Below are 21,165 nucleotides of genomic sequence, written 5' to 3' on the forward strand. Positions count from 1 at the left end.
CCTGGACAGGAAGTTCAGTAGCCGGAGCGGAGAAGAAGACAGCGGGGACTCACGCCGGCTGGAACAGGTGATGTATGCAGGGGGGAGGGTAGGGGGGAGGGTGGGGGGGCGGCAGCAGCGGCACAGATTGTGATCGGTTTCAGGCTGAAATCGATTCACAATCTGTTTGCAGTAAAGGTGGCCATACGATCCCTCTCTGATCAGATTCGATCAGAGAGGAATCTATCTGTTGGTCGAATCTGATGGAAAATTGACCAGCGTATGGCCACCTTAACAGTGACTGTATTTGTATTTCATTGACTGTAAAGCATTTAGATTGTGCTTCCAGACTAGCTGCTGGGAATAAGGGGGGATTGTGATCTTCACAGATTACATTGTTTTATGTCAAAGGCAGGTAGAATAATTACATAGATAAAGAGGAGTTGGGAGACAGGACTTTATTGCATATTACGCATAACTACAGTGCCGCAATGCCACTTCTGATTTTGGATTTTAAAAGACTAAATTACCCATCCAGTCCTGTCCATAGCTTACTTTACAGGACAACTGAAGTGAGAAATACATGGAGGTTGCCATATTTAATTCCTTTTAAACAATACCAGTTGCGTGGCAGCCCTGCTGGTCTATTCGGGGACACGGGCGCTTCTTATCTTCTGCTCGTTTTCTCCCATTGTTCCGCCTGCAGGTATCGAGCGCGGAATCGATCCAGGCGCTGATTGGACACGTCAGATTTTATCAATTGAGCCATCAGCAGCTCGACTGATAATACAAAACGACCCGTGTATGCCCAGCGTTAGAGTGGGTAGTGTGTAGCAGAACTGATAGAGAGGAAGAATGCAATCGGTTTGATCACGTGGCAGTTTAGTAAGGCTCTAATTTGCTGGTCATGATCATGTGCTAAATCAGAACTTTCAATATTCAAATATATCAGCTGATCAACCGATCACATGCTTTTCCATGAGTTCTGCTACACCGCCAACTCAAGACCCCATCGCTGACGAAGGCCACCTTAGTAGCAAGGCTTGCCGGAAGTAGGGATTCCATACACCCGGACCTCACAGAGCTGGAGATAATTCCATTGGCCGGGAAGGATGATGTTCAGGTATCGGCCAACCATACCGTTACACTGGAAGGTCTGAGTGGCACCATTGCCTATGGAGGTGATCTGTGTACAGCTGCAGAAAATACAATAACATAATGTTAGTGGAAAGACTTTAGGGGTATTCCATTCTCCTGAAAAAAAAAAACAACATAATTGGTATTACATTTGTCAGAGCTGAACAAGGCAAGTTGTATATTAACCCTTTACAGTCCTATGTCAGACTGTGTCCAACATTGGCCTTTTCCAGTATAGGCCCAATGTCAGACTATGTCTGCCAGCACAATGGTACAGAGTCAGCCTCTTCAGATCAAAGTGTTCCAGCATGGCATCAACCTAAGTGGACCATTAACTCATTAGCAACTTCAATAGTTATCTCATTTGAGATACCGTAAGTGCTCTGCTTTTGACCTCAGTCGGCAGAACTGGTCGTGCTGTAAATTCTTGTCTCTCTACTAACAGAAAATCTAGAAACTAAAAAGCAGAAGTCCTCTGGTATTGTCTCACACTGCCCCCTCGTGACAAATGGCCATGAATACATATTACAGTGGTGATAATTAGAAGCGGGGAAATCTAACAAACAAGAAATAGAAAAAAAAATTCTAAAATAAATTGGCCTGGAGCACTTGAAACCCTCTAAATAAATTGGTTGCTAAAGGGTTAATCCCCTCCAGCACCGTCCTGAACCATGAAAGCAGAATTATGCTGGCATACGTGCAAGGGGGTGGAGCTAAATCATGTGAGCTGGCACAGGCCATGCCCCTATCCCCTGATGCTGGGTTGCAACTGTCGTGCGAGGAGGTACAAACCCTCCGGATCACTGCAGCTGCAGCAGTTTCACAATCACCCACCTCCCCTAGTAACCCAGAAAAAAAAACTAAGTGTTGGAGGTGTATGTGGGTGATCGCAAAAATAGATTGATTAGAAAGGGTTAAAAAAGACTGGATAAAAAATAGGGCTAGATAAAAATAGTTCTCTACTTGTATTGGTTTGAGTCCCATTTTTGCCTTGCTTGTAATCAGCTTTGGAATATCTTTGAAAACACTGAAAGAGATTTAAATATATATTTAATTATTTTCACACTTCAAAAGCAAACAAAAAAAGTTAGATGCTTACTTCGGTAGTGAAAAGTCACTGCATGGTCCAGACGCTTCTCTGATCCATGCCAAACCCACCAATCCTGTGCTGCGTCCCTCTACACTTGGGGCCGGTGCACACGGCCGGCTGCCAGTGTCTTCTTTAGCCAATGCTTAGCGCTGTTCTGCTAGCGAGCAGAAAAGCGGTTGGCATCACTTCCCACATACCTCCCAACTTTTTGAGATGAGAAAGAGGGACACTTAAAGAGAATCTGTACTCTAATATTCTTACAATAAAAAGCATACCATTCTATTCCTTATGTTCCCCTGTGCCCCTCTGTGCTGTTTCTGCTACTCTCTGCTGCAATCCTGGCTTGTAATTAACAGTTTTAGGCAGTGTTTACAAACAAATGACTGGCTTCTAACCAGAGTATCATAGGCTGAGAACAGCTTACTGTGTGGATTCATGCAGAGCTTGGAGGAGGTGTGTAAAGCTTCTGCCAATGACAAGCAGTGCTGCACATTCCACACATTCCAGCCTCTTGCCGACAGACACGACAGAGGAAAGAAGATAAGATTTATTACAGAGACAGTGCAACTAGAAAAGGTTGCGGCAAGGGCTGGTGCACACCAAGCGGCTTTTTGGGCGTTTTCAGATCCGCTTGCGGCTGCGGATCTGCTTGGTCAATGTATCTCAATGGGGTGGTGCACACCAGAGCGGGAGGCGTTTTGCAGAAACGAAAAATGCCTGGGTGAGGCATTTTTTGGATTGCGGATGCGTTTCTGCCTCAATGTTAAGTATAGGAAAAACGCAAATCGCTCTGAAAAACGGCACTTCAGAGCGGTTTGCCAGGCGGTTTTTGTTACAGTAGCTGTTCAGTAACAGCTTTACTGTAACAATACATGAAATCTACTATACCAAAACCGCTAGACAAAACCGCAAAACGCTAGGAGAAACGCTACAGAAAAATAAGAAAAAGCGTTTCAAAATCTGCTAGCATTTTGCGGATCTGCTAGCGGGTTTTGGTGTGCACCAGCCCTAAGACAGACCACATCAGAACAGGTATAGGAACTTATAGAATAGAAAAAATAAGGCTCAAAATTTTGTTACAGTCTCTTTAAGCCTCGCCCCTGCCACACCCCTGATCACGCCCCCGTCACACCCCTAGTAATACATAGTATAAAGATTTCATAAGTAAAATATGTTATTTTATAATTCAAACCACACTGGCCCTTTGTATCCTGATTTATTTTCCTTCATATTAACATTTTAAAATTAGTAATATATCAATTTAAAGGATGGAAATAAAGTTTAGAGTCAATCAAACACATTTAGTAGAGAAATATATATATTTCCATAGAAAGAGGGACAAAGTCCTGAAAGAGGGACACATGAGGAGGAAAGAGTGACAGGGGGACAGGGCTTCCAAAGAGGGACTGTCCCTCCGAAAGAGGGACAGTTGGGAGCTATGCATCATTCTCTCTTTGTGCCACTAAGGGAATACGGAACCACAAACCCAAACAAGGCTAGAAGCTACATGCAGCGTTTACCAGCAGCCAGCCTGTTCTCTCCTCACTTAGGCCCAGTGCACAACTAAAAGTGCCAGCGTAATCACAAACGCTCAATGCTTTTTAAAGTGATTTTTCAGAGCGATTCTAGGCATCTGCCTAGCGATTTTCTATTCATGCCTAGCGATTTTTGAAGCGTTTTTTTATTTTTGTTACAGTAGAGCTGTAACTAAACAGCTTCTGTAACAAAAACGCTTGGAAAATCGCTGTGATCTAGTGCTTTTCATGGCGATTTTCCACTTTCCCATTCACCACTCTAAGTGCCGGATTTATGAATAATATCTGCTGTAATGAGCAGCAGAGATTATTCAGAAAAAAACAACTGTAAAAAAAAAAATAACTCTACTTTCACTGGAGCTGGGAAAAAAGGGCGCATGCCGCTAGTGGACAAAAAGGGCGCCGCCATTCACTCCCATAATAAATAGCGTTTAATGGGCGCCGGGTAGGAAAAAAGGGCGCCGGAGCTAAATAAAGTTTATAAACGGCGCCGGAGCTAAATAAAGTTTACAAACGGCGCCCGGAGCTGTTTAATGATTTATAACTGAACTTGTGGTGATTTACGTTTATAAAATGCACCCGTGCCGAATAACGTTTATGAAAATACTAAACATATTTATCTAATTTAAATAATTAAAACATTATTTAAAGTTTTATCCCTTACTGTTTGTAAAACATTATTATTCACAAAATAAAGCGATCAGTACGTAACGTAAATTGCAAAATATTTTTTTAATCCACAATTAGTAAAACATAATTATCCACATAATAAAGGGGGGTCTTAGGTTTAGGCACCAACAGGGGGGTCTTAGGTTTAGGCACCAACAGGGGGGTCTTAGGTTTAGGCATTAACAGGGGGGTCTTAGGTTTAGGCATTAACAGGGGGGTCTTAGGTTTAGGCACCAACAGGGGGGTCTTAGGTTTAGGCATTAACAGGGGGGTCTTAGGTTTAGGCACCAACAGGGGGGTCTTAGGTTTAGGCACCAACAGGGGGGTCTTAGGTTTAGGCACCAAGAGGGGGGTCTAGGGGTTAGGGGTAGGTACAGGGAGGGTTACTTAGGCACCAACAGGGGGGTCTTAGGTTTAGGCACCAACAGGGGGGTCTTAGGTTTAGGCACCAACAGGGGGGTCTTAGGTTTAGGCACCAACAGGGGGGTCTTAGGTTTAGGCACCAACAGGGGGGTCTTAGGTTTAGGCACCAACAGGGGGGTCTTAGGTTTAGGCACCAACAGGGGGGTCTAGGGGTTAGGGGTAGGTACAGGGAGGGTTACTTAGGCACCAACAGGGGGGGTCTTAGGTTTAGGCACCAACAGGGGGGTCTTAGGTTTAGGCACCAACAGGGGAGTCTAGGGGTTAGGGATAGGTACAGGTAGGGTTCTGTGTAAGAGTAGGCTTAGGTATAGTTTTAGTAAAATTTAAGTAATAATTACTAATGTATTACAACACTTATTACGAACGTAGTTATATTTATATCATCTTTATAAACAATATTTTCAGATTTTATTATAAGAACAAACCATAAATGACGGTTATTCACAATAATATACAATTATAACAATTAAACATATATTATTGGTTTTTTTATAAACGTAATTATAAGTTTAACTTTTGAAACAGGGAAGATTAACGTTTTCACAATTTCCGATTTCATAAACATTATTTAATGATTTATAATTTTGTTAAACATTATTTGTAAACGAAATATAGCACACTATATTTATAAACCCTATTAATGATTAATTATTATTTAGAGTTTACACCCCGCGCCCTTTTTGTCCAGGCGCCCTTTTTGTACGTACGCACTTTCACTTCCCTTAGAGTATAGAGAAAGCTGTGATTCAGCTTTCTGTACTTGGCAGCATTGTGGACAAAAATAATAGTGCACTACACCATCTAGTGGACAAAAATAACAGTGCACTACACTATTATTATTTAGTACTTATATTGCACCAACATCTTATGCAGTGCTGTACAGAATATATTATCTTGTCACTTAACTCAGAGGGGCTCACGATCTAGTCCCTACCCTCAGGACTGGAGCTACCATAGGAAAAAATGGGCAATTGCCCCAGGGCCCCAGAGCCTGTAGGGGCCCTCAAGGTGTCCCTCCCCCATCTTAACTGTTGCTCCCCAGGGACTCTGCAGAGTCTGTTAAGTTGGGGGGTGATTGGGGGAGGGTCAGCAGCCAGCTCTTGGGCCCAGGAGGAAAATGTGGCTGCAACAAAGGGCCTCTAATGACACTTTTTGGTTGGGGGAGGGGGGGCCTGTTGGGGGGCCCCCAGACTAATTTTGCCCTAGGGCCCAATTGTTACTTGAACCGGCCCTGCCTACCCTAGTCATATCCATGTCTATGTATGCATCGTGTATTGTATGTATCTTAGTCTAGTGCCAATTTAGGGGAAGCCAATTAACTTATCTGTTTGTTTTTGGAATGTGGGAAGAAACCAGAGTGCCCAGAGGAAACCCAGACAGACATGCAGAGAACATACAAACTCAGTGCAGATGTTGATCTGACTGGGATTTGAACCAGGGACCCAGCGCTGCAAGGCAAGAGCGCTAACCACTACACCACCATGCAGCCCACTATTATATTCTTCCACAAAAACAACACATAAATAAATACCCCATTAACCCCTTTCTGTCCACAAGTGACAAAAGCAAATACATAAGTTATTACATCAGGGACCTAGTTTTTTTTTAATATGGATGTCATGAGGGTATATTATTGTTTTGGGGGGTGTGCAAATAAGGGCTTGTAATTAATAAAAAATGCAAAATGGAATGGAAAAATACACCTTTATTTCCAAGTATTGTCGCCATACAATGTACTAGGGACATAATTTATATTGTCACGTACACTGTAGAAAAGAACAACACTCGGCACTCAGGAGATTATTTTCTGAGGGAAGAAGGGGACCTGTCTACACCTGTGCAGTTTGCAGTAAGTCACACTCCAATAAAGCACCTTGGTGGCCTTGTTGGGCAAGCCTGGTGACGTGCAGCCGGAAAATTGTGGGCGGAAAACATTCAGAAAAAATCCTGTACTTTAAGACAGACCGGGCACTGTCACTTTAATTGCTTTGTTGCCTCTTGAAGCCATGTGGACATTCATTGCCATACCGTCCATCTTCCCCTGGTCACCTGCAGGGGCGGACTGGCCTGGGGGGAAGGGGGCCAATCTCCCCCCGGGCCGCCTCTCCTTCAATTATTTAGGGCTGGTCACGATGATGCAGTCATAACCACGTGCACAGTGTGCACTGTGAATAATGTATACTCGGCCGTTCTAAATCCTGCCATCCGCCTGTGACACAAAGCCAGATTGAATTCCTTGTGTGCAGCGTCCACCTGGCCTGGGCTGGCTGTTTTTTCTGCTGCTGCCCTGGTCACGCTGAGTCGCAGACATGACTCTGCCCCGTCCATGTTTAGAGCCATTGTAGCTGAAGATACTGCTGCCTGTAATTAGCAGTGCCAGTGTTGAGAGCACGGGAAACAGGCAGCTATCCAGAGGAATCATTGCTGCTGCTGGCTCTGGGCTGCTTGCATTCCATGAGATGAGACATGTCCTGGGCTTGGCTGAGGGCGGTGAAGCTGTGGAAGTTGCCGGAGAAGAGGTGAGAAAACTTTCACCCACTGAGGGCTGGTGCACACCGAGCGGCTTTTTGGGCGTTTTCAGATCCGCTTGCGGCTGCGGATCTGCTTGGTCAATGTATCTCAATGGGGTGGTGCACACCAGAGCGGGGGGCGTTTTGCAGAAACGAAAAATGCCTGGGTGAGGCATTTTTTGGATTGCGGGTGCGTTTCTGCCTCAATGTTAAGTATAGGAAAAACGCAAACCGCTCTGAAAAACGGCACTTCAGAGCGGTTTTGCAGGCGTTTTTGTTACAGAAGCTGTTCAGTAACAGCTTTACTGTAACAATATATGAAATCTACTATACTGAAAACCGCAGCAGCAATCCGCAAAACGCTAGCAAAACGCCTCATAAAAATAAAAAAAAGCGTTTAAAAATCTGCTAGCATTTTGCGGATCTGCTAGCGGGTTTTGGTGTGCACCAGCCCTGAGAGAGGGGCTGGTGGTCACAGAGGATAATCTGAGAGTGCAGGTGACTGGTGACAGCTCTCTTCTCTCCCTAATTGTGAAGAGAGCTGTCACCCAGGGGCAAACCCAGGGTTTTCAAGGGGGGAGGGGGCAGTGGCGGCTCCAGGAAATTTTTTTAGGGGGTGCTATGCAGGTGCTGGACCAATTTCCGGGGGAGCTGACGACCTAAATGGGTGTGGCTACAACCTGCGGCGGCGAAAAAATGGGCGTGGTCATGACCGGATGAGGGCGGGGCTAACTGTAATTTAAAGTGAACCCAGGGTGAGAGTGATATGGTGGCTGCCATATTTATTTCCTTTTAAACAATACTAGTTGCCTGGCAGCCCTGCTGATCTATTTGGCTGTAGTAGTGAACTGAATTACACCAGAAACAAGCCATGCAGCTAATCTTGTCAGTTCTGACAATATTGTCAGAAACCCCTGACCTGCTGCATGCTTGTTCAGGGTCTATGGTTGAAAGAATAAGAGGCAGAGGACCAGCACGGCAGCCAGGCAACTGGTATTGCTTAAAGGGAGATAAATATGGCAGCCTCAATATTATTCTCACCTCGGGTTCCCTTTAAAAGTGCAACGCAAAGACAGAGGGCCCAAGTTTTGGTGACCCTTTTCCCAGAAAATTCACATAATTGTGCAGGTTTTCTCAAGAAAATACACGTAATGTGAGCAGATTTTAACAAAAAACACGTCCAATGACCCCAATATGCACAATCGTTATCAGATATGGCTCCAATATGCACAATCGGTAGCAGATATGACCCCAATATGCACAATCGGTAGCAGATATGACCCCAATATGCACAATCGGTAGCAGATATGGCCCCAATATGCACAATCGGTAGCAGATATGGCCCCAATATGCACAATCGGTAGCAGATATGGTCCCAATATGCACAATCGGTAGCAGATATGGCCCCAATATGCACAATCGGTAGCAGATATGGTCCCAATATGCACAATCGGTAGCAGATATGGTCCCAATATGCACAATCGGTAGCAGATATGGTCCCAATATGCACAATCGGTAGCAGATATGGTCCCAATATGCACAATCGGTAGCAGATATGGTCCCAATATGCACAATCGGTAGCAGATATGGTCCCAATATGCACAATCGGTAGCAGATATGGTCCCAATATGCACAATCGGTAGCAGATATGGTCCCAATATGCACAATCGGTAGCAGATATGGTCCCAATATGCACAATCGGTGGCAGATATGGTCCCAATATGCACAATCGGTGGCAGATATGGTCCCAATATGCACAATCGGTGGCAGATATGGTCCCAATATGCAAAATCGGTAGCAGATATGACCCCAATATGCACAATCGGTAGCAGATATGACCCCAATATGCACAATCGGTAGCAGATATGACCCCAATATGCACAATCGGTAGCAGATATGACCCCAATATGCACAATCGGTAGCAGATATGACCCCAATATGCACAATCGGTAGCACATATGACCCCAATATGCACAATCCGTAGCAGATATGACCCCAATATGCACAATCGGTAGCAGAAATGACCCCAATATGCACAATCGGTAGCAGAAATGACCCCAATATGCACAATCGGTAGCAGAAATGACCCCAATATGCACAATCCGTAGCAGATATGACCCCAATATGCACAATCGGTAGCAGAAATGACCCCAATATGCACAATCCGTAGCAGATATGACCCCAATATGCACAATCCGTAGCAGATATGACCCCAATATGCACAATCCGTAGCAGATATGACCCCAATATGCACAATCAGCATCACCTGAAAAAGAAAAGAAAAACCCATTTACTCACCTACAGCCAGAAGACCTTCTTTCCCGACCTCCTGTCCCGAGTCCCGACCTCATTGTGGCGCGCAGCGCCCGCGCGCCCACGATCCTCTTCCTTCCCGACGTCACGACGAGACTTCCTGCCTGCATGCAGAGAGCAGGGCTACGGGAAAATGGCCGCCCGGGCGGCCATCTTACCGTAGCCCTGCTCTGCTGCTTCGGGCTGCCGCTGTGAACTGACTTGGCGTCTTTTAGACGCCTGAAGTCAGTTCACTCCAGGGGGTGCTTTGGGGGTGCTTGGACAATTCTAGGGGGTGCTCGAGCACCCCCTTGCACCCCCCTGGCGCCGCCCCTGGGAGGGGGGGAGAATGTTCCTAAAAGGTCACCCTCATCACCTGCACTCTCGGATTACCATAATAAATTGCTTTTTTTTGTCATCACCTGAGTGACTGTCAATTCTGCCCATGAATAATCACACCCCACATACAGGCAGTGGGTGACTTCTGACTCTGAGGGAAGCCCTGCGTGGCCAGGTAGCAGTGAGTGGGCTTGACACCTCCACCCCTTTCCCGCATTGTTAAACAAGCCCACCTTATACTGAATGCCCACCCTATCAGACTAGATGCGCTCTCAGTAGTGCACAGTGCCCTTAACCTCCCCCCAACGCATATACCTAATGTGTGGGGGTTGGTAAATTGTGGACACCTAGTCACTTTTAAAGTGTAGCAGAGACGACCATCGTAAAAGATTTAATACTTAACTGCAGCTTCCTCCAGCCCCAAAAGTACCGCTGAGCTCCTCGCAGTTTTCCCGAGTGCCTCCGTTCTTCTGCTAGGGGATCCAGTAATCTGGCTCAGTCACGCCAGTCGTCTCTTCTGCACATGTGCGGCTCTTACGTGCATGCGTAGAAGAGCCCGACTGGTAGGGCTGAGCCAGTTACCAGAACTGATTGCGATGAATGGAGGCACGCGGGAAGATTACGAGGGACTCGGCGGTGCTTGTGGGGCTGGAGGAAGCCCCAGGTAAGTATCAAATCTTTTACAATGGTCATCTCTGGTTTACTTAAAGGATATCAGAGGTGAATAAGAATGGGGGGGAAGAGCAGGCATGAACAGGGGCAGTCCTCATATCTCTCCTATTTCACCTTGTCCCCCTCTGTTCTATCTTAAAACTAGGTCCGCAGCAGTACGCAAGCGCTGGGCCTGCCAGCATGTGTCATTGATCGGGTTCCCTGGCCTTGAGCACTCTGCGCAGGCACATTATGATTCGATTTGGAGGTGGGCATGAGGACTGCTCCCTGTACATGCCTGCTCCCTGCCCCACCCCCCTCCATTCTTCATTTTTGCCCTTTTTTCCAAGCGCCAGCGATTAAATCGCCGTAAAAACCGCGTGTGCAATGATTCTCTATGAGAGAGTTCACATCTGAGCGGTTCGTTTCCGATCCGCTCAGAAAAGCGCTGCCTGTACCATTTTTAGGCGATTTTGCCTTAATAGAAGGTAAAGGAAAAATGCAAAACATTGTGCTGCAATTGTGTGAGCGTTTTAAAGAATAAATACATTGTATTTATTCTTTTCAGGGTCAAAGGGAGTGAAATGAAAAAGCCCTTAGAAAAGCGCTTTAAAAAAAGAGTGCCAGGAGGGGGAAAAATGTATTTAAAGAGACTCTGAAGCGAGAATAAATCTCGCTTCAGAGCTCATAGTTAGCAGGGGCATGTGTGCCCCTGCTTAAGCGCCGCTATCCCGCGGCTAAACGGGGGTCCCTTCACCCCCAAATCCACCCCCGCAAGACTTGGTCGCAAGTTGGTCGTAAATTATCTTCTTCCTGGAGGCAGGGCTAACGGCTGCAGCCCTGCCTCCAGTCGCGTCTATCAGTGGTGCATCGCCGCCTCTCCCCCGCCCCTCTCAGTGAAGGAAGACTGAGAGGGGCGGGGGAGAGGCGGAGATACGCGCTGACAGACGTGCGTGGGGCAGGACTGCGGCGGTTAGCCCTGCCCCAACCAGGAAGCACTCCCCCGCTGCACCAAGGGGATTTGGGGGTGAAGGGACCCCCGTTTAGCCGCAGGATAGCGATGTTTTAGCAGGGGCCCACATGCCCCTGCTAACTATGAGGTCTGAAGCGAGATTTATTCTCGCTTCAGACTCTCTTTAAAAATTGCAAAACGCTGACGTTTGCAATTTCTATTTTAGATGTCAGCAAGGCCTAAAGGTGGGTACACACGTCAGATAAAAGTCTTTGGAAAATGAAAGATCACAGACCAATTTTTCCCCCTTCTCATGTAGTATGAGAACCATACTCTACACAGTCTATTCTATGGAGCTGAACTCCCCATCAGATAAAAAGCTTTGCAAGATGCTGCACACAAAGACCGCTGTACACATGCAACAGATCAGTATCTGCAAAAGATCTGTTTCTGCAAAAGATCCATTCCTGCAAAACGCATTCATAGTCTATGATATCTGCAGATCTTGTACACACCTTGTTTAACGGACAATTATCTGTAGATCAGATCCACCAGGTTGGATTTTCAGGTCGGCAGATAATTGGCTGATCTGCAGATGAATGTCCATTAAACAAGGTGTGTATGGGATCTGCAGATATCATAGACTATGAATGCATTTTGCAGGAATGGATCTTTTGCAGGAACAGATCTTTTGCAGATACTGATCTGTTGAATGTGTACAGCATCTTTGTGTGCAGCATCTTGCAAAGATTTCTGTCTGATGGGGAGTTCAGCTCAATAGAATAGACTGTGTAGAGTATGGCTCTTATACTACATGAAATGGGGTAAAATTGGTCTGTGATCTTTCATTTTCCAAAGACTTTTATCTGACGTGTGTACGCACCTTTAGGCCTGGAACCCACTGAAATCCGCAAACGCTAAACGCAACCGCTAGCGTTTTGTATGAGCAGTTTGCAAGTGGATTCATGCTCGTTTTAGGGAGTGTATTTAAAAAGTGTATTTTATGTGTCAGCGGTTGTGTAGCGTTTTGCGATTCATGTTTTAATCCTGATTGGTCCTCTCAATTAATTTTAATTTTGTTACAGTGTGCTGTAACTTCAAAACGCTAGCAAAACCGCTTCGTTTAGGTTTTGATAAGCGATTACGCTAGCGTTTGTATACTTAACATTGAAGCGCTAACGCTCCCAAAATGCTGCATGTTCTGCGTTTGCGTTTTTGGGAAACGCAAATGCTCCTGTGGAAGTTGCCCCATCCATCAACATTAGCCCAGCGTTTTGGCAAAACGCTAGCGTATCGCAGCGCTGCCAAAATGCTCACAAAACCGCTCTTGTGGGTTCCAGCCCTTAGGGCTCGTTTCCACTTGTGCGGCGTGCGGCTCGCAGACGCACACCGCACTGAGCGGGTGGGCGGGATCGCAGGCGAATCCCATGAGCCGTGCCATGCACGGCTATGGGATTCGCAGCCTCCGCTGCGAATTCTGCGGGGTATTCCGGGCGAATCGCTCCCGCGAACGATTCCGCAGCGGCCCCGTCATCCCCTATGGCAGAGTTTCCCCGTGCAAATCATGTGCGGGGAAATTCTGCAGAATCGGCGGCGAAATCGCCGCAGTGGAAACGGGCCCTTAGTCAGTGTTTCTAAAACCTGTCCTCGTGACTCCCCAACAGTGCATGGTTTGCAGGCAAGCTCCCCTATGCACAAGTGGGGTAATTAGTGTCTCAGCTACATGGAATCCACCTAGGTGAGACACTAATTACCCCACCTGTGAATAGGTGATGTTGCCTGCAAAACAGGCACCATTGTGGAGTCATGAGGACAGGTTTGAGAAACACTGCTTTAGGCCTGGTGCACACTAAAAAACGCTAGCAGATCAGCAAAATGCTAGCAGATTTTGAAACGCTTTTTGTTATTTTTCTGTAGCGTTTCAGCTAGCATTTTGCGGTTTTGGTGTAGTAGATTTCAGATATTGCTACAGTAAAGCTGTTACTGAACAGCTTCTGTAACAAAAACTCCTGCAAAACCGCTCTGAACTGCCATTTTTCCTATACTTAACATTGAGGCAGAAACGCCTCCGCAATCCAAAAAATGCCTCACCCCGGGAGTATGCGTTTCTGCAAAACGCCTCCCGCTCTGGTGTGAATCACCCCATTGAGATACATTACCCAAGCGTATCCGCAGCCGCAAGCGGCTGCAGAAACGCTGAAAAAGCCGCTCGGTGTGCACCAGCCCTTAAAGAGACTCTGTAACATCAAAAACATCCCCTGGGGGGTACTCACCTTGGGTGGGGGAAGCCTCCGGATCCTAATGAGGCTTCCCACGCCGTCCTCCGTCCCTCGGGGGTCTCGCTGCAGCCCTTTGTACAGCCGGCGACAGACCCGACTGTCAGTTCAATATTTACCTTTGCTGGCTCCAGCGGGGGCGCTGTGGCTGCTTTCGCCTCGGAACTAGACGGAAATACCCGATCTCCGTCAGGTCCGCTCTACTGCGCAGGAGCCGGATACTTGCACCTGCGCAGTAGAGCACACCCGACGGCGATCCGGTATTTCCGCCTACTTCGGAGCCGTCAGAGCGCCTGCGCAGGAGCCGGGAAGGTAAATAATGACGTCATCTTTCACGGAGGGCTGCAGCGAGACCCCCGTGGGACGGAGGGCGGCGTGGGAAGCCTCATTAGGATCCGGAGGCTTCCCCCACTCGAGGTGAGTACCCCCCAGGGGATGTTTTGACGTTACAGATCCTCTTTAAGGGCTTGTTCACATTGGGGGCAAATTCAGGGTATTTTAAAGTTTTAAAAATCGCCTTAAAAGCGCTTGTGTAATGTAAGCTTATGTGAGTGTTCTCAATCAATTCAATCGCAAACGCGGCTCCTGCACCATTTCTAAAGCGTTTTAGATTCAATAGAAAAGATAGGGAAAGCTCTTGAAAAAGCGCTTTGCAAAGCGATTTCTTGAGTGCTTTTATGAATAAATACATTGTATTTATTAATTTATGGGTCAAAGAGTTCACTTCCTGACTGATTCCTCCACAAAAGCGCTTAGAAATGCGCTTTGAAAATCACTCAATAAATTGCTCAACGCTTGCGATAGCGCTGGCGATTTATAATGAGAACTAGGCGTAAGTGATTGGCGGGACTTACTGAACATGAGCTGGACTTGTTTACTTATAGGGGGAGAAGATTTTGGAGGTTCCTGTTTGTGCTAACCAGCACACACCACTTCTCAAATTCAGGGGAGAGGCTTAAAAGGGCGTACATTTGAATACGGCGCTGGTAGACTTGGGCGCAGGATCCAGCTGTTAAATGGCTGGTCCTGCTTCTGCACAAGTCCGAGGCGTTTTAATTACTATTCCCCCTCCAGGCCGACATGGATAGTGGGGGAATGAAATAATTCGGCTTCCAGCGATTGCTGGAGGCCGAATTATTGTGTTTTTTAAACAACTTCGGCTCCGTCTTCTGACGGAGCCGACCTTCCTCACTGAGCGCCGCTATAGACTGATTCCCATTACAGTCTATGGCGGCGCTGGCTGCGCCCAAAGCTAGCAGCGCTGAAAAGCACTGCTCCGCTTAAAAGGGTACCAGCATAGAGCTGTTAGTGGCAAGCTCAGCACAAATTCCCTCCTGGAAAGTGGCATGTGCCCTGTCACGGACGATTGCGGGGACGCAGGCGCGTCCTGGAACCGCCCGTGAAGAAAAGAACGATCGCACTCGATTCCTGCGTCGATTGCGCTTCAAATCGGTACAATCTGGATTTATTGTGTAGGAGGTCTGCAGTCCTTTTCTTAGCAAAGAGAGCACCATTCCAAATGCTGGTTGGCCCTTTTGATATGCTAATGAGCCTGGGCCCAGAGAGTCCCTGGCTTCAAGCTGTGCTGATGGCCCATCCATCAGGTATAAGGTGACAAGCAGCTGGCAGGAAGACTGGCCCTGTGACTGCTGATCAAGCCAGAGGTGTAAACTCAGAGTTGTCTAAGCAGATTTCACATTCAGATGTTAATTGAAGGAGCCAACAGGGCCTTCATAGACAAGAAGCAGACACAGCTGGACTCCAGTCAGGCTGACTCCAGCCTTAGCAGGAAGAAATGAATGTACAATATAATCTTTTGCCCATTTACAGAATACAATAAATAGGGTGGTTATGAGAGCGGTATCATTGGATCCGTAGGGTCATGCTGGATCTCTTGATACCAGTCGAGAGGGGCCCGGGGCCCCTACCACCCAGGTATGAATCTACTCAGGACCCTGATCTGATGCACTAGCCATGTCAGGTATCATATTAATCTGTATTTTCCTCCAAGTATGAAGCTGTTACCCCCCTAAATGTAACGTGTATGGTTCAGGAGTTACAGCAATTCATAAGTTTAGCTCTAAAATCTCTGAGAGGGAATGAACTGTCATTTGCTGGTAGTTCAGAGGGGGCCGGCATTGCCACACCCCCAAACCAGCTTCATCAAAAGCACAGAGCCAGCAGGCGGGCTTTTGTCCTCCACACTGAACCATCTTGCAGTCATCAGATGCCAGCTTGAGGATATGCTGGTATCCACCTGGTCTGAACTCTGGACTTTGAAACCAAGGACTTTGAAACCAAGGACTTTATGATTCTTCCCACAATAAGGACATCTTTCCAGGAACTAAGTAATTTTCTCCCTTCTTTTATTTTTCATACTGGCTATTGCTGTTTTCATAATTGTTGATTTTCATAATTGTCTGTATATATTAATTATTTATATTGCGTGAATAAACGACTTTCTCCAAGTCATTCACTTTCCGCTACCCTGCTTATCAGCACACACAGAAATGATCCCGGGTCTCTGAAGATACGCTACTGTTTGTTTGTTGTTGGCTAGACAGGATATCGTGTGTTTAACCGTTTTATTCGCAGGATTAGTCAGTCAGTTAGTGGGCCCCACGGTCCCATAGTAACCGCGGTGGTGGCAGTTTACTCTGAACCAGTGGGTGACGTTGTAATCACCCGTGTCTCACAGGCTCCCTTCTGAGTTGTCTGCGGCTAATTCTTAACGGTTCCTGCGCATTGACTGCGACCAGAGTTCGCACGATCTGTGCGCTGGCACCGTTTAGAAGGCTAAGTGCGGTCAGCCACTGAGGGCTCCTGTGACAGTGTTAGGCAGCGGTTGGATCTGTGTTGTGCTGAAAGTATCTGCGATAGCGCTAGCGCTATCGAGAAACGAACTAATTCGTTGGTGTAGCTGGAAGGCAATATATTTTTTATATATACAGAGAGACTGTGTAGCCAGTACCCCTCCCCAAAAGTTTTATTTTATTTGGCGTGGAAATGTCCGGGAACTACAAGAAAATGTGCCTGGCGGACCTGCAAAATCTTTGCCAAGAGAGAGGCATTGAGGTTGGCCGCAAGAAACAAGGGGACCTGGTAACGGAATTGTTTCAATGGGATACCCAGCAACTGCAGGAGCTGGATGTGTCTGCTGAGGTAGACGCTGACCCATCTGACTCAAGGCAAGGGGAACCAGAGACTGAGACTCCTGACCGTACAGAGGTTGTGCATCCTGAGGGCCCTGCATCAACAGTTACGCAGGAGAATGTCAGTGTGGACCCCAATCCCAGAGTTTCTGAAAGTACTCGCCTGGAACCGGCCAGTACTGGACTGTCCGTTTGTACTGATCCGCTAATGCAGCAGGCATTACAAAAGCTGATGGACACTGACCTGGACAAGTACCTGCAGTACATGCGTGAGGAGCGCCAAATGCGGGAGGAACGGGAGCGGCAAGCCGCTGCTGCTGCAGCCGCTGAGCGGGAGCGCCAACGACAGCATGAGCTCAACATGGCAAAGGTTCAACAGGCCAGCCGGAGTTCACCGCCCAGCCTCCCTGCTGAAGGAGCTGCAGCACCCGTAAGTGCAAAATTTAAGTTTGCTAATATTGAAAAAGACACAGACATTGACTTGTTTTTGCGGTCTTTTGAAAAAGCATGCCGTCAGTATCGTCTGTCCCCAGACCAGTGGGCCAGACATCTGACACCTTTGCTGCGCTACAAAGCGCTTGATGCCTTCGCAGAATTGCCTGCGGAGAAGGATAATGATTATGCTGCTATAAAAGACGCTATCATTACTAAGTACCAGCTGACGCCAGAAGCCTATCGCAAAAAGTTCAGGGCCTGGCAGAAAAAGTCTTCTGATTCGTACCGAGATGTGGTCAGCAGCTTGCTCACCACACTCCGCCAGTGGACTCTAGGCCTCACCAAAGGGTCTTATGGCGTCCTGGAGGACTTGATAGTCCTCGAGCAATTTCTGAACATTTGCCCTGCTGATGTACGACAATTTGTGTTAGAACGCAAGCCGACTTCAGCAACTGTCGCTGCAGACCTTGCTGAGACTTTTGCAACTACCCGGGTGGCTGATACACGCAGAACTGTCTCATCCAGCTGGAGAGGAGGTCAGCCCAATACCTCGGCAGACTCTCCTGCCCCTGTGAGCCGTCAGCCACAGAGGCCAGCCAGCACAGCTTCTGCACCCAGGGCTGCAGCCTCTGGAGAGGTCACCTGTCACTACTGCCACAAGACGGGACACATGAAGTTCACCTGTCCGGAGCGGAGGCAGACCACCCCAGCACCTGGACCCCCCGCACCTCGCCCGCGGCAGACACCACCTGCCAGCGTACCCCAACCAGGAGCCGCATCCAACCTGATGTTTGCAAAGGGGACAGGGAACTCCCCCATCACAAGCAATCACCAGCTGGTTACTGTGAATGACCAGCTTGTCACTGGTTTCCGTGACACCGGAGCAGATGTCACTCTGGTGCGTGCACACCTTGTCCCCGCAGAGGCCATCATTCCTGACCAGTACCTCACCCTCACTGGAGTGGGGGGCACTCTTTCTCACATTCCCCAAGCTCGGGTGTCCATCGACTGGGGGGTGGGGGTCCACGAGAAGGTTGTTGGGATCCTGGACCAACTGCCGGTCCCTGTTTTGCTGGGGACCGACTTGGGCACGCTGGTGTCGTACTATGAACCTGCACCAAGCCCTGTGGAATGCCAGGACAGAGACGGACTCTCTGCCCACACCCAGGTACTTTGCACCCAGGGGCAAGAACAGGGGGGAGGTGGGTTGAACGTGCCTAGTTCACGGGTACCTGTGTTTGATGTACCAACTGTCTGTGATGAAAATGTTCCTGTTACTGTTATTAATGCTTGTGACAATGATGTAGGTAATGCCAATATGTGCCATTCTGAAGGGATACCTGTGCTAGCGGTAACACGCAGCCATACTGCTCAGACCCTGAGCTCAGAACAGGTAGAGGAGGTCCCGGCCTCCTCCCCCTCCTCTGACCACAGGGATGGTACCCTTCAGCCACTAACCTCATACGCCACGGGCCAGCTGGCTGAGAGTGAGAGTGCTGCATTTGTGCAAGCGCTCCAGACTGACCCTAGCCTCGAGGCCCTCAGAAAACAGGCTTCTGAGCCCCTCACAGACGAGGCTACATTCAAGGTATACTGGGAAGGTGGGAAGTTGTACAGTGAGCCTGTACACCCCACCGAAGGTGAAATGGGGATGGGTACCAAGTTGCTTGTGGTACCTAGTGCCTTCCGGGGGCATGTGCTGAAGTCCGCACATGACATTCCCCTGGCCGGGCACTTGGGGATCCACAGGACACTTGATCGTATCCGGGGACATTTCTACTGGCCTCGAATGCGGATAGATGTGACGAACTACTGCCGCTCATGTACCATTTGCCAAAAGGTAAAAAGGGCTGGGAATCCCCGCAAAGCTCCCTTGTGTCCACTGCCAATCATAGGTGAGCCCTTTCACAGAGTGGCAGTCGACATAATTGGACCATTGCCCACTCCCAGCAGCAGTGGCAAGAGGTACATCCTGACGGTGGTGGATTACGCCACCCGCTATCCTGAGGCCATGGCACTTTCCTCCCTGAGAGCGGACAAGGTAGCCGACGCGCTACTTAACATTTTCTCCCGAGTCGGGTTCCCTGCGGAGATGCTCTCCGATCAGGGAACCCAGTTTATGTCCGGACTCATGGAGGCCCTGTGCAAAAAGATACAGATGACGCACATTGTCTCCAGTCCCTACCACCCGCAGACCAATGGACTGTGTGAAAGGTTCAACGGGTCGCTGAAGCAAATGCTGACCACGTTTGTTGAGTCGCAAGGTGGCGACTGGGAACGATACCTGCCTCATCTGTTGTTTGCATACCGGGAGGTGCCGCAGGAATCTACCGGGTTCTCCCCGTTCGAGCTCCTGTATGGTAGGAATGTCCGAGGACCACTACAATTGATGCGGGAGACGTGGGAGGGCAAGGGGGACCCCACAGATGTCGCTGTAGTTGATTATGTTCTCAGGTTCAGGGACAAGATGGAGTCCCTCACGGAAATGGTAACGGAAAACATGGCCCAGGCTCAGGCCAAACAAAAACTCTGGTATGACCGCACTGCTGGAGAGAGGTCATTTGAGGTAGGTGACAAAGTGTATGCCCTTCTTCCAGTGAGGCAGAACAAGCTGCAAGCGGCCTGGGAGGGACCCTACACTATAGTGCAACGGTTAAACCCTCTGACATACCTGGTGAACATGGGAGGCAGGAAACAGAAAAGCTTTCATGTCAACATGCTGAAGGCCCACCATGACAGGACCAAGTATGTGCTGCCAGTGTGCAGCCGGTTAGAGCAGGGAGAGGCAGACCCCCTATTAGACCTGCTGGCTGATATACGAGATGTGGACAGCGACCTAAGCGTCAACCCACAACTCTCCTCGTCCCAGCAAGAGCAGTTGCAGGAGGTGCTGGGTCCGTACCAGCACACCTTCTCCGGTGTCCCGGGGCGGACCAGTCTGGCAGTGCATAGGGTAGATACGGGCACCCATCCCCCCATCAGGCAATCCGCTTACCGCATCTCCCCAGAGGTGCAAGCGGACATGCAGAAAGAGGTGAGGGAGATGCTGGAGCTAGGGGTGGTTCAAAAGTCCTGTAGTGCCTGGGCAGCCCCTGTTGTCCTGGTCCCCAAGAAGGACCAGACAACTCGGTTCTGCGTGGACTACAGGAAGTTGAACGCCATCACCACTACAGACGCCTACCCCATGCCTCGCATCGATGAGTTGTTGGATACGCTGGCGTCCGCCAGGTACCTATCAATCATGGATCTGAGCCGGGGGTACTGGCAGATACCACTTGCACCTGACGCGAGGCAGAAGTCGGCCTTCATCACCCCTTTTGGCCTCTTCGAGTTCACGATGATGCCCTTTGGGATGAAGAACGCTCCTGCCACGTTTCAGCGGGCCGTAAACGACCTGCTGGAGGGGCTGCAAGGGTTCGCTGTAGCGTACTTGGATGACATTGCGGTGTTCAGCCCCACCTGGGAGGAACACCTCAAACACCTGTCCCAGGTACTAGAGAGGCTGGCCGCAGCCAATCTGACAGTTAAGCCGAGTAAGTGTCAGATTGGTATGACCGAGGTGCAGTACTTAGGTCACCGGGTGGGGGGTAACACCCTGAAACCTGACACGGGAAAGGTTGACGCCATCCTGGCATGGCCTCGGCCTATCACGAAAAAGCAGGTCCAGGCATTCCTGGGGACCGCCGGCTACTATAGGAAATTTGTTCCAGCCTATAGTACCCTGG

At 48.5% G+C, this 21,165-nt stretch overlaps 1 protein-coding gene across 1 annotated transcript in view; it reads right to left on the bottom strand.

Moving 5' to 3' along the window:
- Positions 1-254: 254 nt before the first annotated feature.
- LOC137571172 (fucolectin-like) overlaps positions 255-21,165 on the bottom strand; it is an 86,763-nt gene continuing 65,852 nt past the window's right edge. The window contains exon 5 of the mRNA XM_068279975.1: positions 255-1,175. Within this exon, the coding sequence (XP_068136076.1) occupies positions 1,010-1,175 (166 nt within the window). The 3' untranslated portion in view covers positions 255-1,009. The remainder of the gene's footprint in view (positions 1,176-21,165) is intronic.

This window comes from Hyperolius riggenbachi, chromosome 4 (assembly GCF_040937935.1).
Source record: "Hyperolius riggenbachi isolate aHypRig1 chromosome 4, aHypRig1.pri, whole genome shotgun sequence".
Taxonomy (NCBI): domain Eukaryota; kingdom Metazoa; phylum Chordata; class Amphibia; order Anura; family Hyperoliidae; genus Hyperolius; species Hyperolius riggenbachi.